At 44.4% G+C, this 15,111-nt stretch overlaps 1 protein-coding gene across 1 annotated transcript in view; it reads right to left on the bottom strand.

Moving 5' to 3' along the window:
• Nucleotides 1-1,890: 1,890 nt before the first annotated feature.
• Dsor1 (mitogen-activated protein kinase kinase 1) overlaps nt 1,891-15,111 on the bottom strand; it is a 29,446-nt gene continuing 16,225 nt past the window's right edge. The window contains exons 7-11 of the mRNA XM_065440101.1: nt 12,111-12,264; nt 11,091-11,167; nt 5,712-5,773; nt 5,149-5,194; nt 1,891-4,228 (exon numbers count right to left, since the gene is read on the bottom strand). Of these exons, the coding sequence (XP_065296173.1) occupies nt 4,109-4,228; nt 5,149-5,194; nt 5,712-5,773; nt 11,091-11,167; nt 12,111-12,264 (459 nt within the window). The 3' untranslated portion in view covers nt 1,891-4,108. The remainder of the gene's footprint in view (nt 4,229-5,148; nt 5,195-5,711; nt 5,774-11,090; nt 11,168-12,110; nt 12,265-15,111) is intronic.

The following is a 15,111-nucleotide window of genomic DNA, read 5'->3' as shown; positions in this document are numbered from 1 at the left end:
GCTCTATTATCCTGGCATGATGCCAAGTACAGCAAGGTAGATTAAAAGCCTCAAACATCACTGCAGCTAGTTATGCACTCCTTACGCCTGAATTTCTTAAAGGGGCTCTGAAACACTTTTTCAACCAGTCATAATAATATATCACTAGCACTAACTCAAGTCGCCTCACAAATATCCTGCCATAAAAATGTTTCGAATTCTTCAAGCACATGAGAATTTAATGATGTTACCAGACTGATGAGCAGCTTTCTCCTCATTTTCACTAGCTTGATGGAAGCTATACAGGGGAGATGGCAAGGAGTTGTAATAGAGCATTGACTGCCCAAAGGTTGAATGTTGCGGCAGCAAGATGGCTTGTGGTGAAAATCCGTGCAGGCCGCAGTATCTAAACTATGCTTTTCATCCTTTTCATCTTGGAAGTCACATGCAGCGGACGTGCAACTGTGGTGTGTAAACCGGCAGCATAAAGATGAAATGGCTTTTCAGTCTTTTTTAGATTACAGACGTATATTTTCATTTATTTGGCTCAAATTAGCAGAAACTGTATTACTGAGATTGTTCTCACGATCACAATATCAATAAATAGCTGGCGTGGGCTCCTCTACTTGCAATGACACTGCATGAAAAATTGCGAATAAGAGCAAGCAATTTTTCACTGCTTTTCACACGAGATTGTGAATTCCCTGCAGCATGCAGCTCAATAATATTTAACATTTGGCTCATATGTTTACAGGGGGCCTCATTAACAGATCGGCAACGTTTTCTCACTATGTTCAAAAAGTGTTTCAGCGCTCCTTTAAAGGGTCCCAGAAACGGTTTGGACAAATTTCGTAGGTACATAGAGTGCAGCTACAGCAAAACATTCACACCACAATTTAAGTGAAGCGTCTCATATTCAGAGAGCTATGGGCGATTAAAAGTTACCCTCCTTCATAGCCAAGCACTTCCTCTTCAACTCGTTCAATGAGTGATCGGAGCTAAGCGATGCCTTCCCTGGCTCTGCATCATGCGACATCATGTCGTCTACTTCCCGTGTCTTGGAGCCAGCACACAAAATCTATCTGACATCTCCGCTAGCCACCTGGTCATCGTCGGTCTCCAGCAAGAGCTATCCAAGCAGTATGCACTGCGAGCATTGTGTCACAGTGCCCGATCGGTGTGCATGCATGGTATTGTAGTGCGAAACGTCCACCATGAGGTGACAGCTGCAAACGCATAGATCCTGGCACTGATTGGATCCGACTGCTCAATGAGCTGCAGCCACTCTGCTTGCCTGCTGCCTTGCAGAGGAACATGATGTCACAGCTTGACATGTCGCCAATTGCAAGATTTGCAGCCCACATAGTGCTCGCGAAAGAAACCTCGAGACCAACACTGACTGCGCAGCTCACGTCTGAGCACATTGCAATACAAGCAGATGACACTTACTATGTGCCAAAACGAGAACAAGGTGAGAGCAGGAGCCAACGTTTCGACAAGTGGACTTGTCTTCTTCAAGGCGACGTATGCTTACCTCGCCACAGTATATATAGGTGGGGTTCTTCTAAAGGGGAGAGGGTGTAAGGTGGGTGGGTGCGGCAACCAGGGAAGGTGTGTTAGCGTGTCGAATTGAGACTATAAAGGAATGCTGTGCACAAGGCCAAGCCCCCCCCCCCCCCCCCCGTCCTTTATATTCTCAATTCAACATGCTAACACACCCTCCCTGGTTGCCCCACCTACCCACCTTACACCCTCTCCCCTTTAGAAGAACCCCACCTATATATACTGTGGCGAGGAAAGCATACGCCGCCTTGAAGAAGACAAGTCCACTTGTCAAAACGTTGGCTCCTGCTTTCACATTGTTCTCATTTGCTCATCGTCTTGAATTTCCCATCTCCAGCATTCCCCATGTTTTCCCTGGATTGTTATGTGCCAGAAATTCCAGAGTGTAGTGCTAAATTGTCATTGTGTATTCTTTTTCTGATACGTTATCTTTCTTTACAGAAAAACAAGTTAACCAATATTACAACTATTATGAGCATCTGTTCACCATAAAGTTGAAAAAATTAAAAGAAATATTACCAATCACACAGCCTGGGTAGCCAATCAGATAGCTCGCCAAACTGACGTTGCGCACCCCTGCTAGGTAACAGGGGACAGGGCGGCTGAAAACATAGGGGAGTAGCGCCACACTAATCGGTAGCGATGAATATTTTTAAAACCTTATAATAAATTGCATGCATTACGCGGAGCGCTTAAATGTGTCACTTAATGATCAGGAAGACCTACCCTAACGGCTCAGAACGTTTGTACAAGATCATCAAAATCATTTCAGGGTCCCTTTAAAGGAGAAATGGTACAACATTTTTTTTTCTTGCTTTGTTAAACAGGTATCAACTCTGTAATTATGGAATGGAGCCTAGAACAGATAATTAATTACATTGTCTCTTAATACAACCAGTTCAAAACCTGCAGTGAAGCTTCAGGCATCAAGCAGACCATATGTTGTCAGAGATCAAAGATGGTTGTTGTGTGACATTGTAAACCACTGACACAAGTGCCAATCAACCCGGCGGAGGTCAAAAGCCACACCATGCCACTAAAAATTTTGTGCATTTAGCACTCAACAGAATAAAAGTTGAAAGGAGGCAAGAGGGGCACCCAGCACTCTCAAGGAAGCAACAGCAGACGGCCAGACTTATCCCTTGTCGCATTTGTCAAAAGGCCTAGTGAAAGGCGAATGCAAGGGCTCATTTGGCAGCATGCACCCAGCTTCATGCTGCAACTACTGAGTTGACAGGTACCTGTCAAGCAAAGAAAGGAGAGGCGAGATTATTGTGCCAGTGTTCCTTTAAACACTTTCTGTGCTCACTGCAGGCACAAGTTTATCGCACAAAGAAGGAATAGGAAAGAAAAGGCACTGCACAGTTGAACTCAAGAGCATTCAGCTTCACACATGGTCGGTAACTTCCACCGAATGATCTGCAACTTCAGGGAGCAAGGGTTTGCCTGTAACTTTACCTAAATCTGAACACTAAAGGAAAGCAATAAATGGGGAAAAGAACATTCCATTCCACAGCCTCTAACAATCCGCTCCTAACCCAAGTTTGAGTACCAAAAGCAAAAGCACAAAGTGCAGCTGAATGGCATGAAAAAGTTAAAAAAACTAAAAACAGCTGTACTGCAGGTAACCTTGCAACTACCTGCAGTGAGCCGTGCAAGCTGTTACTTCTGGCCTGTGAAACGAAAGACGACGGTAGCTACAACTGTCACAATAGAGTCCTGCTAACTGCACATCAAAGCAGTAGCAACCTGAAAGCATTACCTGGGAAGTTGGCCAGGAGACCAGCTGCTCTATCGCAAAAAAAAAAGAAAACTAAATAACACATAAAGACTGATAGAAAACTGCATCCTCTCTACATGACAGCAACAATGCAAATAGCTTGCACACAGGCACAGACAAGGCATCCCCCCCTTAAGCCACAGCAAAGTATGACAGTGTTACCTATGCAATATCAATTGCTCCTTGAAAAGGAGTATCATTTGCTAAAGCGGAGACCTGTACTCGGGTACTCCGATTTCTTTAGAGCACCCAGGAGACAGCCTGGGTGAACTCTTTTTGAGCATTGCGCCAACTAAAGTTATCCGCTGCCACTGTTGCTGTGCACATGCAAAGATAAAGTAGCCGTGCAAGAACGGCCCCTCACATCCGCTTCTCAAATGCACTGCTGCAACACACACAAACATTCAGAATCTGCCAGTTGATGCATTAGCATCAGTGCTCTGAAACTGTGGGAACTACTGCACTGCTGTGGCAGACTGCTTCCCACCAGCAATTATAACCTGCAGGCAAGTTCATTTCACGGATTTGTGGTGGCCAGTGGTGACACTAGTGTCCAAGACAGAGACACAGCTTGGAAGCAACAGATAGACGACAGGGGAAGGGTGGAGGGGGTGGATGGGGGCCAGAGCAGCAGACCCCGACAGAGCCTGTGCCCGCAAGAGAGAAATGTGTGGGTGTGAAGAGGCAGAGATCGCACGCATGTTCGCCCCTGTTGCGAATGCACTTCCCATCTTCATGGGCCGAGAGCAGCTGTCGTCCTCCACTGCGTTTTGACCATTATGGAAGTCAGGCCTGTCCCTCCGGAGTAAGTTTTGTCGGAGTTGAGGGGTCCAAGCCCATGGTTTGGCACACCCAGCCCGCAAAATCCACTTTCTCTTGCTCCGATGTCCGCACATACGGATGGTTCTGCAAATAGACACAGGTACCTGAGGTTACAATTTGTTATGTATGCGTTATTTAATGACATTAATATTTTGTCAATTCAGAAATACAGCCAACTTCTGTTAATTCAACCCCGACAGTACAGACGAAATTGATCTAATTATTTGGCAGGCCAAAGTGAACAAGATGCCAAAAAAAAGAAAAACGTCATCACACACCCCTGATTCATTTGGCAGTATCGGCCCAATTCTTAGACACGCCCTTATCAAATGCACACCCACTTTCTGTGTGTTCAAAGCAGAAAACTAATGAAGAGATAACATTAAGGCTTTTCAACAAAGAAATCTAATGTGCACCCTATATTTTAACAAGAAGAATGGCCAAGTGTTGTGCAGTGTTGGTTCGTTTCCTGAAGTCAGCTTTGCCGCACAGTTTTTAGTCAGCTTCGTTGCAATACAGCCATTTCATGCGGCAAAGCATATGAATGTCACGAAGGCAGTTTTGGGCCCAATCTTTTTGGAGAAAAAAATAAAAGCAAGTGTCAGAATTAGATAAACCTACTCGGTCATTAAGCTACAATTATTGTTTGAAAATTCTTGTAGGGCAGACTGACAATAGGAGTCTTCTAAGAGATAAAGCTATTTCAACGTATTCATTGTCCTCTAAGCTCCCCCGAGATGGACACGGTCAGTGTCCATCTCTCTCGTTTACATGGGATCTACGATCAATTTGGCGACATACTGAATGTTGGGACCAAAAGATCATCTTTTCTGGGTACGTATGAACCGGTAAAATGTGAGCTTAATTCTATTAGGTCCTTTCTTTTTAAATTCTCAATTACAAATGATGGCTTTGGGGAAACATGCGTAACGGGAATGTACCAACTTCCAACAGTCAGTAAAAGGACTAGTTACCTCTATAAAACAAGAAGATACCCTACTCACCATTAATGTCTTCAGATCACCTCGCTCATTTGGATTCCTCTTCAAGCTATGATGTCATTGAAAAAAACATTATAAGAAACACAGGTGGCATTATATTTAAATGAATTGCTAAAGTGTCACAATGTGTTTGCTGCCAATTCATATGAATTTTCAAATTATGGCAAGACAGCAGAGCTTGCCGTTTGCAATGCCAAATACTGGTTCTTAGCCCTTTACAAATCATGAAAAAGTAAGGCTCACCCAGACTGCTAGTACTGCTACCTGTGCAAGGACAAGCTGAGCTTGTTCACACCATGAAAATAGCTCATTAACATAGAAGGGGTTAATTCAATTACCATCTCATTAGGTCGGCTGCATGTCCTCAGGTAATGCTGCCAAAATATTTTAATGGTTACTCGCAGCAGCAGCTGTCTAATCCTTAAATGTTTTCTTTTACAAAGGTCAAAAGACATCTTTTGGTGTCCTCGCAAGATGATGGAACCGGAAGAGGCTCACTTAATGGCACCAATATGAATGAGAAAGTGCGAAGTACTGCAGGAAAGTTCAATAACTGTGTTACTGACCATCGATCAACGAGGTCCTTGAACTCTGGCGAGAAGACACCTGCTGGCACTGAAGGTGGGGCCTATGGGAAGCAAGAACACAAGGTCAAGCAAGCAAAAAAAACAAGGGGCTCCTTTGAAACCATGTCCTAGTAGTGTATCTAATCCACTTCACTAGTCAGTTTTCGCAAGGTCAACCTCATGTGCTTCAATACAACTAGTTTGTATGCCTAAACTGCCAGCGACCAGATTACATGAGGTATAAGAAAATTTTGAAAACAAACCATCAACCACAGTGCAACCATGACAAGAGATCTTTCCGTGTGCATTTAAAAGGAAAAGCATTCTCGCGCACAAATGCAGCCGAACAAGTGTGCTGAAGTTGAGTAAACTTCTTTGTCAAAGACTTTTAGCAAAGTGTCTTGCATGTCCTAAATCCCTTAGAAGGATTTTTACTTTAATCCTCATCACCTTCCTTACAGCACAGGTGTAAGGGCATGTGCCATATCTTATATACATAGCTACAGTTGCCAACCAATAATTCATACACAATGGGGACTGCTTAAAAGTCCAAATAATAAGGAGCCTGAAATATCACGTTCATCACAAATTAAAGTGAATTTATTCCACAAGTAACCGAAAAAGCTTGTCAAAGCATTCCTGCATGCATATATACTTGTGTGCGATCTGGTCAGTCTATATTTTGACTACCATTATGCTGTCCCTACAGACAATAGTACAATCAATGTATGCACCAAATACCCGTCGTCCCCCGTAAACATAAAGAGCTCAAGAACACATTGCAGCTGAATGATCACAAGTCTCTTCACAACACTCATTGTGACGATACTTAATATATTAACACCTTCCATGCTGTGCTACCAGACCGAATCCTGACCACAAATGACCAAATTATTTTTAAGAGCCCCAGTTGCCAACATGTCATACCTCCTCAAAAAGAATGAATTCGCTTCTGCTTGCGCTCTCTCATGGATTATGTGCTGCCATCTACCAAAAGCTGGACTAAGCCCTGAGATAAATCTAGGCTCGTCCATGGCATTGCTGGCACTGCAGGCTGGCTTCAGGAAGGGATACTGGACGATGGATCACATCCATGTAATCAATCAGGTAATCGAGAAATCTACGGTGTACAATCAGCCTCTACATATGGCTTTCATAGAAGAAAGGGGTCAGACTAGGAGACACAAAAGTTTTCACACAACCCAAGCTACAGCAAGACATTCCTACTTCGCACATCTCACGGTGCGACTGGCATACAAAACTCCCCTCTCTCATGAAGTTTGACCATGCTGCAGAGGGACAGCATCAATTTCGTGACCACTAGCGTCAGTGTGCAAAATAGTGGGTGGGTTCGCATCAAAGTGACAGAGGACAGGCTAAGATGTGAAAGCAGTGCTCAAGGTCAGGACCTTGTGAAATGGCAATGCAATAACAGCAAAATAGCCGATAAAGCGGCAGCAATAGGACAGCGGACTTCGGAAACTCCTCAAGTGCTTATTCTGTGCAAGAGAAGCCAATTATTGTAGAAACCTTGCAGGGTTTGGCTTGATGCCGTTTTTGCTGACAAACTGGCACACCAACACTTCGATAGTCTTGCTCATGGACCAGCATTTATACATAGTCGTTGAGCTGAAGACCAGCGCTAGAAATGCATGTCAATACTTCCAAACGCTAAAGGAGTTCACAAAAAGTGAAAGAAAAAAATGATGACGTAGTAGAGATAACACAAACATATTTTCCCCTTCAGACTACGTAAGTTTATCATATGCTCAAAAGCTGCAGCAGCACTATACAACCTAAGGGCCCTATGTTGAAATTGTAAACTCGGCCCGGTGCTAATTATAAAGGCTGTCTTTCATTGGCTTCATGCATAGGTATCTCCCAATAACCATATAAGAATGAAAAATTGATAAATATTCAGCCTCTGGAGGGAGTCATGGCAGTTGTCAAGTCATCGTGTTAGGTACACGTCTTTGCGTGAGGTCTTAATCAGCGCACAATAATCAATGCAAAATTGTACCGTTACACGAACGAAGGATTGGACACCAATGACTATTTACAAGGTATATTTATAAAAACAAATGCAGCACCAGCCAGTTCAGCTGACAGCTTACAACCCAGGAACAGTTCGTCTTCTTCGCTGAGGTTCCCCCCTCGCCGCATTGTCCAAAAGAAACAAGCATAATTTATGTAGCATTATCCTCGGCAGCAAAAGCACCATCCTGGCACATTAAAATATTGGTGTTAACAAGAGAGAAATTAGGTTAGAGGCGTGCAATATGCACAATGTCAGTGGAATGTGGGCCAGATAGATGAGGCAGTGACATTGACTGGGACAAGTTCATATGTAACTGCAGTCACAGCACGCAGTACTCGGTATAGGTGTGTGTACCGAGACAAGAGTATTTCGGGACAGCCCAATGTGACGGGTTGGGGACCACAAAAGTACCAGAGATCCAGGTGAAAAGTGCACGTCTTTGTGTTTTTAATCGTACAAACGCTGTTGATTCTCTTGGGAGGTCAGGAGGAGAGTGTGGACAATTCTGCATGCTTGGGCTGCCCTGGTGATGGCGTCAAGTGCATATTCGCTGGCCTATGCTAAGGCAGATGGAAGGGATGTGTCCAGTGGCAATATTGGTTCTCAGCCATACAGTGCAGTCCACTTATAACGATACCACATATAACGAAATATTGGTTATAACGATGGGTCGATATGACAGTGTCATTTTATGCATCAGGTCTATGGGAAAAAAAAACATTTATAACGATAGGTTATTCACCGTATATCGGATATAACGATTAAAATTTTGCCGTCTGGACGGCGTTTTCCGTGCCAAATAATCGTAACATTTGCGTTGCTTAGTTTACCAAAACGATGTCGAGACGAGGCAATGTTTACCTCCATAAGTTCGTATCTGCCGCCATTACCGCGCAGCGCTTCCCGCCCCGCCCGTGCACCGGAGAATATCTGAGTAGGCGGAGCGCGCCACAAGATGGCGCTAGCTGTTTCATGCGCGTCGGCCACAGTCGCTCCGAGAGAGAAAGAAAAAAAAAAGCGACAAGCAAAGCAGAGCGGTGTCGCCCGTCCCGCATCTCTCTCTCGCGATAGCAGGTTGACGCCACCGAAGCAGCAAGCAACCAACGGTTCAACCCAGTTCAAAGATGGCGCCGACAAAGTGCAAAGCTGTGTCGCTTGACACGAAGATGGATATTTTGCAGGACTCTTGATGCAGCTTTAAAGTGAGCGCCCTTGTGAAGTAGTATGAGCTCGTCCAGTTAATGATATCGACCATCTCGAAAATCAGGAGCACCGCAATTGTGAAGGCAGGAGCTATCAGCGGCCATGCTGATCAGCAGAAAAGGGTTAGAGACCCTTTGTACGCCGATGTTGAAGAGGCGCTTTACCATTGGTTCATCACCAATTGCTTCAAAAAGGCGAGCTTTGTGCGTAAGGACGAACTTCCCCAACCCACTGAGACCAACACGGTGGAAGCCGCTGACATAACCGAGCTCTGGGAGCTCGTTCCTAATGGTGACACAAGTGGTGCGTCAAAGGAGGAGTTTTTGACTGCAGACAGTGCTGCCTCGTTCTGCGATGAGGTCACCGACGAGGCAATCGCCGAAGATGTGCTGTCTCGACAGACGGCAAAGTTGTGCGACAGTGGCGATGGCAGCAGCGACAGTGACAAGATTGACAGTGGCTCCTTGACCCCGACCTCGACGTCCACACAAAGTGCACTGTCGTCGATCGACTCCTTAATTGATTTTATGCATGCTAAAGGATTGCCACCAGTGTTTGCGCAGCAGCTGGAATCCATGCACACCGCGGTTGTGAAGCTGAAGCAGCCGCATAAGCAAGTGCAAATTTCTGACTATTTCAGCGTGCCTAACACTTGACACAGTCATTGGGGCTAGAAATAAAGTTTGTTTTTCACGGCCTACTTTCTACATCATCTATTCTTTAGAACAAGTAGCGAATTCGAGTTCGGAGCTGCAAAGGTACGTTCCGCGTTTATTTTTTATTTTTATATTTTTTTAATAACTGCAGTCCAGATATAGCGATCACAGGTTATAACGATCATATTTTTCGTCTTTCTCGATATTGTTATAAGTGGACTGCACTGTATAACAGAAAGAACAGGGAATGACTGACAGTGTCATGGTGCAAAGAATTAAATGCAAATTTGACATAAGATAGAGCAAAGTCCCAATCAGTATGGTCGGATGAAACATACTTTGCAAGCATGCCTGTCTTTGAAGGCATCAGTTTGTGGATGGCAAGACGTAGTCAGCTTGTGCCTGATTGAGCAGGACTGCAGGATGTCAGCGATGACTTTTGAAAGGAGTGTCCGGCGCCAGTCAGTGAGCAGTTGGTGTGGAGCTCTATGTTGTAAAATCACATTGTGTAATAGAAAATCGGCAACATCTGTGGCGCAGCTGGTTGGGAGCATTCTGGTGGTCGCGTAGCATGTGGAGTAATCTGTCACCACAATGACTCACTTGTTGCCAAACACTGATAGAAGGAAAGGGCCAAGTGAGTCCAAGCCCACGCGAAAGAACGGTTCCGATGGAATGTAAAATGGTTGTAGGCACCCAGCAGAGAGCATCAATGATGCTTTTTGGTCAAGATTTCGTCAAGGAGTGACGATTTTGGTCAAGTGCAAGATATAACTATGTTGTATCCTTTAGCAGGTGCTAATACGTCTGGACAGCACGTGCCAACAATGAGTGCAGTTAAGTCGGCCGATAAGATCACAGTGGTGAGCAACACAACCGTTACAGAGGTGACACACCATGCACTGCAACTAATTGACAAAAGAAACGCCGTCAAATCTCATTGGCCTGCACGCTCGTAGAATTTCAGCAAAAATCACCCTAGGCTGATCCTGTGGGCAAACCAGTTCAAAACGGTTCCTTCAAGAAGTTCCGGTTTGGGTTCGGTTCCAAGATGGCGGAAAACATCAGTTCAGTTCCAGTTTGGCTTCTAAGAACGGTTCCGCTCTGGTTTTCGGTTCAGTTCTCGATCAGTTTGATACCCTCTTTGAGATGGCAGAGGACATAGGGATTGAAAAGCACCTCCACCACTTATGAGGCGACAGTGCAGCCACAGGTCTCTATTCTTTCAGCTAGCGTGCCCACCATTACAATCGCCCTGTGTCGTGATGAGAATGTACAGACGAGGAAGCTGAAATGCACAGGCAGCCTTTACAACACGAAAGAAATTATTTGCATTGCTTTTTAACAATTACGACTAACACTAGCGTGATTTGTACCATTCATATTAGAGCTGCCTTCAAAACCTTAACTGAAACTTTTTCCACTTTCAAGCCTCCCAAAACTGTCTTCTAGACATTGAATAAAGAATTAGTCGTCGCTCACTTCGTTAACAATGTAGTCTAGAAGTTCGAAGATTGACATGGGCCGTGGTCCATCACCCGATGCCATGCCAGAGTTACCTGCACAAGAAGACCCATATCATAAACATCTCTCCCATTTTTATCTGTTGAGGTAGTCATTTATAGAAATGGTGGTCCTGAAACAACTTTGTTTAGGACTACTGATCAGTTTTTGAAGCTGAGCCTTGCAATTTTTTTTCCTTTGACGACTGATATGAGCCATGGTTATTAGTTTCAGTAGCATGTGTGGCCGGTAACAAGCAAATAGCAAATCTCACTAAAGAAAATGCCATAAAAACAGCAAAGTTATATAATAGGCTTCTATCCAAGGTCCCTTGAATTATGAGCCGAGCACTATCTCTAGAGCCATGAAAGCTCCTTCAACAACAGACAAGTGGACAGACAGTCTGTCCTGTCCACTTCGTTTCTTCCTGCCTGTACTTCCACTCAACAAAACTATTTGCATAAATTAATTTGCATGATGCCTACATGCTTTCCCAGTTTGATGCCATAAATCTAGTGAGCAGGAAAGCATTTGGCTAATGACAAGCATCATAAGAAGCATACCCGTCATGGTGGCATAGTGGCTTTAGCATTGCACTTCTAAGCCTGAACGCGCGAGATCGAATCCCGGCCGCAGCGGCCGCATTTCGATGCGGGCATCGAAATGCGGTCGCTGCACATTTGTCCTGGTTTTGGCATTAATAATGTCCTGGTTTTGGCATGTGAAAACCCAGAATTCCATTCATTTTAATAAATAGCAATGAGTATTTCTTGTCAAGATGGCGGATGTAAATTTGCTACTTTGCACACTTCAGCAATCTGTTCAAAAGTAATTTTGCTTAAAATATAGGTAAAGATTAAGTAAAAGTGAGAAGACATGCATTCTGGCCAGTTGTTACTGTTTCGAGTGGCATCAAAGGCAACCCTTCAAGTGGACCACTAGGTTTTACATCTTTGCAGGAAACTGAGAAATAAATAGAGAGAAGCACTTCACACTCACTTTCAGGGGTGTAGTTGCGGCCAAAGATGGCAGTCAGTTCTCGGTCATCAGGTGGTGGGATCGGGTAGCGGCCCAGTGCCATTTCCACCAATGATAGGCCCAGGCTCCAGATGTCCGACTGAACAGTGTAGTGCGTGCCTTGAAGTCGCTCCGGCTGTCACGGACATAACATATATCACTAAAATACTGACTCAGGATGCAACGACACAATAAACATATCGTGAGTGCTGATTGACTCAATGTCTCGAAGCAGCATGGGGCCCATGGGAGATACAGTCTTGGAGGCATTATTTAATTTTGATTAATTTTGAGTTCTTCAATGTGCATATTAAAGAGACCACTAAACAGCAACATTACATAAGTTTAGACTGGCAATTTATTCTTTGGAAACAGTATTTTTGCTCATTGTCAAAAGCAGTTGTTCACTGATGGAAAACATGGAGGCCAGACTTTCCTTTTTAGAATTTCACACTCAATCCTTGGTACCCACATGTCAGCACGGCAACAAGAACTTTAAAGCATTGTTTTTACTCTATAATGAGCACTCTTTTTTCAGAAAAATGAAAGCAAAGTTGAAGAGGGTGGGTGCATTTATTATGTGAAGCTAACTTTTAGGGAAGTTTTTTCGAAAGAGTGAAAAATTGAAAAGTAAGACGGTAATAACTAAAAGAATGTGTTAAATAACCTAGCTTTGCAGTAAATATATATGTCCACTATTTGTAAACAGTGACAGCTTTCCGGTCTTTGGCCTCCAGAAGACTCGAACCACATTATTTGAAGCAAGCAACTTGTGCTGCTTTCATCAGTAGCTACATGCAGACCTCGTCAACACTGAAATGCCTTCTGGCAGCAAAATCCCAAGCCCCAGCACATACTCCACAGCACTAGATTAAATCATGTGTAACTACAATTACAACCCTATCGCTTGCAGCAAAATGCAAGACGGTCCTTCGAAGTACTCGTACGAAGAAAAATCATGCAGATCCCCTGCGCTACGAGAATTGGTGTAAGTGAAGCTTTGATGAGCGAGCAAGATAAAACAGCACATCAGGATAAAAAATGAAGCAGATTTCGGTGATTAATACATCCCACAACGGCAATCAGCCACAGTGGCGTACCATGCTGAGAAAAGGTAAGTTTTATTCAGGAGCAATATTGTCAAACTACCACTTTCAGTGAAATCACCTTCAAGAAATTTTGCCTGACTGAGCACCAGATGCATTGGCATAGGCAGTTTTAACTTGATATTCCAGTTTAGTGTTAGGCACCCTGGCTCCATTGGAACACAGCTCTGACAACCCGGTATCGAACGCACAACCTGGTGCTCTGTAGTGGAGCACCATAGCCACAGAAGCACCGTGGCTGGTACACCTGGAGCGCATTTTTTAGCAGTGTCAGTGCACCTGTTTTAGGATGTGTGAGATGTACCCAATAAATTTGTATTTAAACACATTCCAAAAACTGTGAAATGACCTTCAAAACACCAATTTTTGCATTATTTGAATCTCCATATAGGCATTCTTGCCTCTTAGCAACTGCAATGCGATCTCTTATTTTCTACTCTAGCTTCTGGTAATTTACTGTATTTGTGTAAAGCTCGCAACCTTTTTGGGAGGATCTTGTGGCTTACGGCAACTGACTAAAGGCTTGAACTGCGCTTTGATAGCTACTCAGAATAATGCAGCCACAGGCGGCCAACTATGAACTCAACCACTATGAATCAATCATCCTCATGCCTTCCGCTTCTCATGCCATTTGACAAGCTCGCTTCATTGGTGTCCTCTGAAACCTCCTTGTCCTCCAAGCCGTCCACACTGTTCGAGATTCTAATCACCGTGAAGCTATTCACAATGGCCTCGAAAAAACGTCGCACCATGCATTCAATATCAATGTGCATTTTTTAATTTACTCCGCGTGCACGATGCAAGTACGATGCAGCTATATGATGAGCTGCAGCACAACAAACGGTGTGCTATATCTACGCTGCGTAATTCAATGCGATGGTACACGGTGAAGACGATGACATCATCAGAAGGACAGTAACTAGTGTCATCTAGCAGAAGCTTGCAAAAATTCACCAGCACGAGGCATGGCCTCTCTCTGAAACCAAGCGACGCACACTAGATCAATCTCGGAGGGCATCCACACAGGTAGGCATGTGCGGGACTTTGAGAAGCGAAGCACGTCCCAATGAACCTTGCTGGATTTTGTGACCGTGGCGCTGCGGCCTGGCTGTTCCCTTGCCGAATAGGCCAACCAACCACAGCAAAGCACACGCAGTGCTGGGTTCCTTTCAGCACCGTCAGATGGCGACCACCTCCGCGGCGCCAGCCACGGAAGGCGAGGGAGAGGAAGGTTTAGGCAATAGTTGTATACAGCTTTTGAGAGAGATTTACCCAGACAATACCACTTGCATTGAATGGGAAAGGAAGAGGGGCGAGGAGAAAGTTGATATCAACAAGGGACTGAGGCAGGGGCACCCTTTATCCCCACTGATGGAAGTACAGTTAAATCTCGATATAACGAACTAGGTCAAATCAACAATTTGTGTCGTTATATCGAAATTTCGTTGTAATGAAATTCGACCTTTTACGAAAATGTGTACAGTCGCCGATTGATTTTCTTTTTTTTTAACACAGAAAGGGGCCGCAGAATTTTCCGAATTTTCGGGCAATCGAGAAAGGCAGATTTGAATGAGAAAACAATTCATTTTGGTGAACTTGGAAGTCAGAAACGAATAATTCGATTTCATGCCACGTCGACGTTATCTTCACATCGGCAGTATGAATTAGGCAATGCTAGCCATGCTTTCGCAAGCACTTCGCCCCCACGGCTGATAACGTCACTCACACTGGGGAGCGAATGCTTCGTCTGTTTCTCACTCCAATGGGTCACCAAAACTAGAGTTTACACAACCTTCAATACTACACGCACCTGAAGCAGCTTACATGATGCCACGCCGTCTCAGCCCACCCACTCTATGCACATGCGGCAGATTAGC

This window comes from Dermacentor albipictus, chromosome 1, assembly GCF_038994185.2.
Source record: "Dermacentor albipictus isolate Rhodes 1998 colony chromosome 1, USDA_Dalb.pri_finalv2, whole genome shotgun sequence".
Lineage (NCBI taxonomy): Eukaryota > Metazoa > Arthropoda > Arachnida > Ixodida > Ixodidae > Dermacentor > Dermacentor albipictus.
The sequence above is the reverse complement of the archived record's forward strand: the minus strand, read 5'-3'. Positions and strand labels throughout refer to the sequence as shown.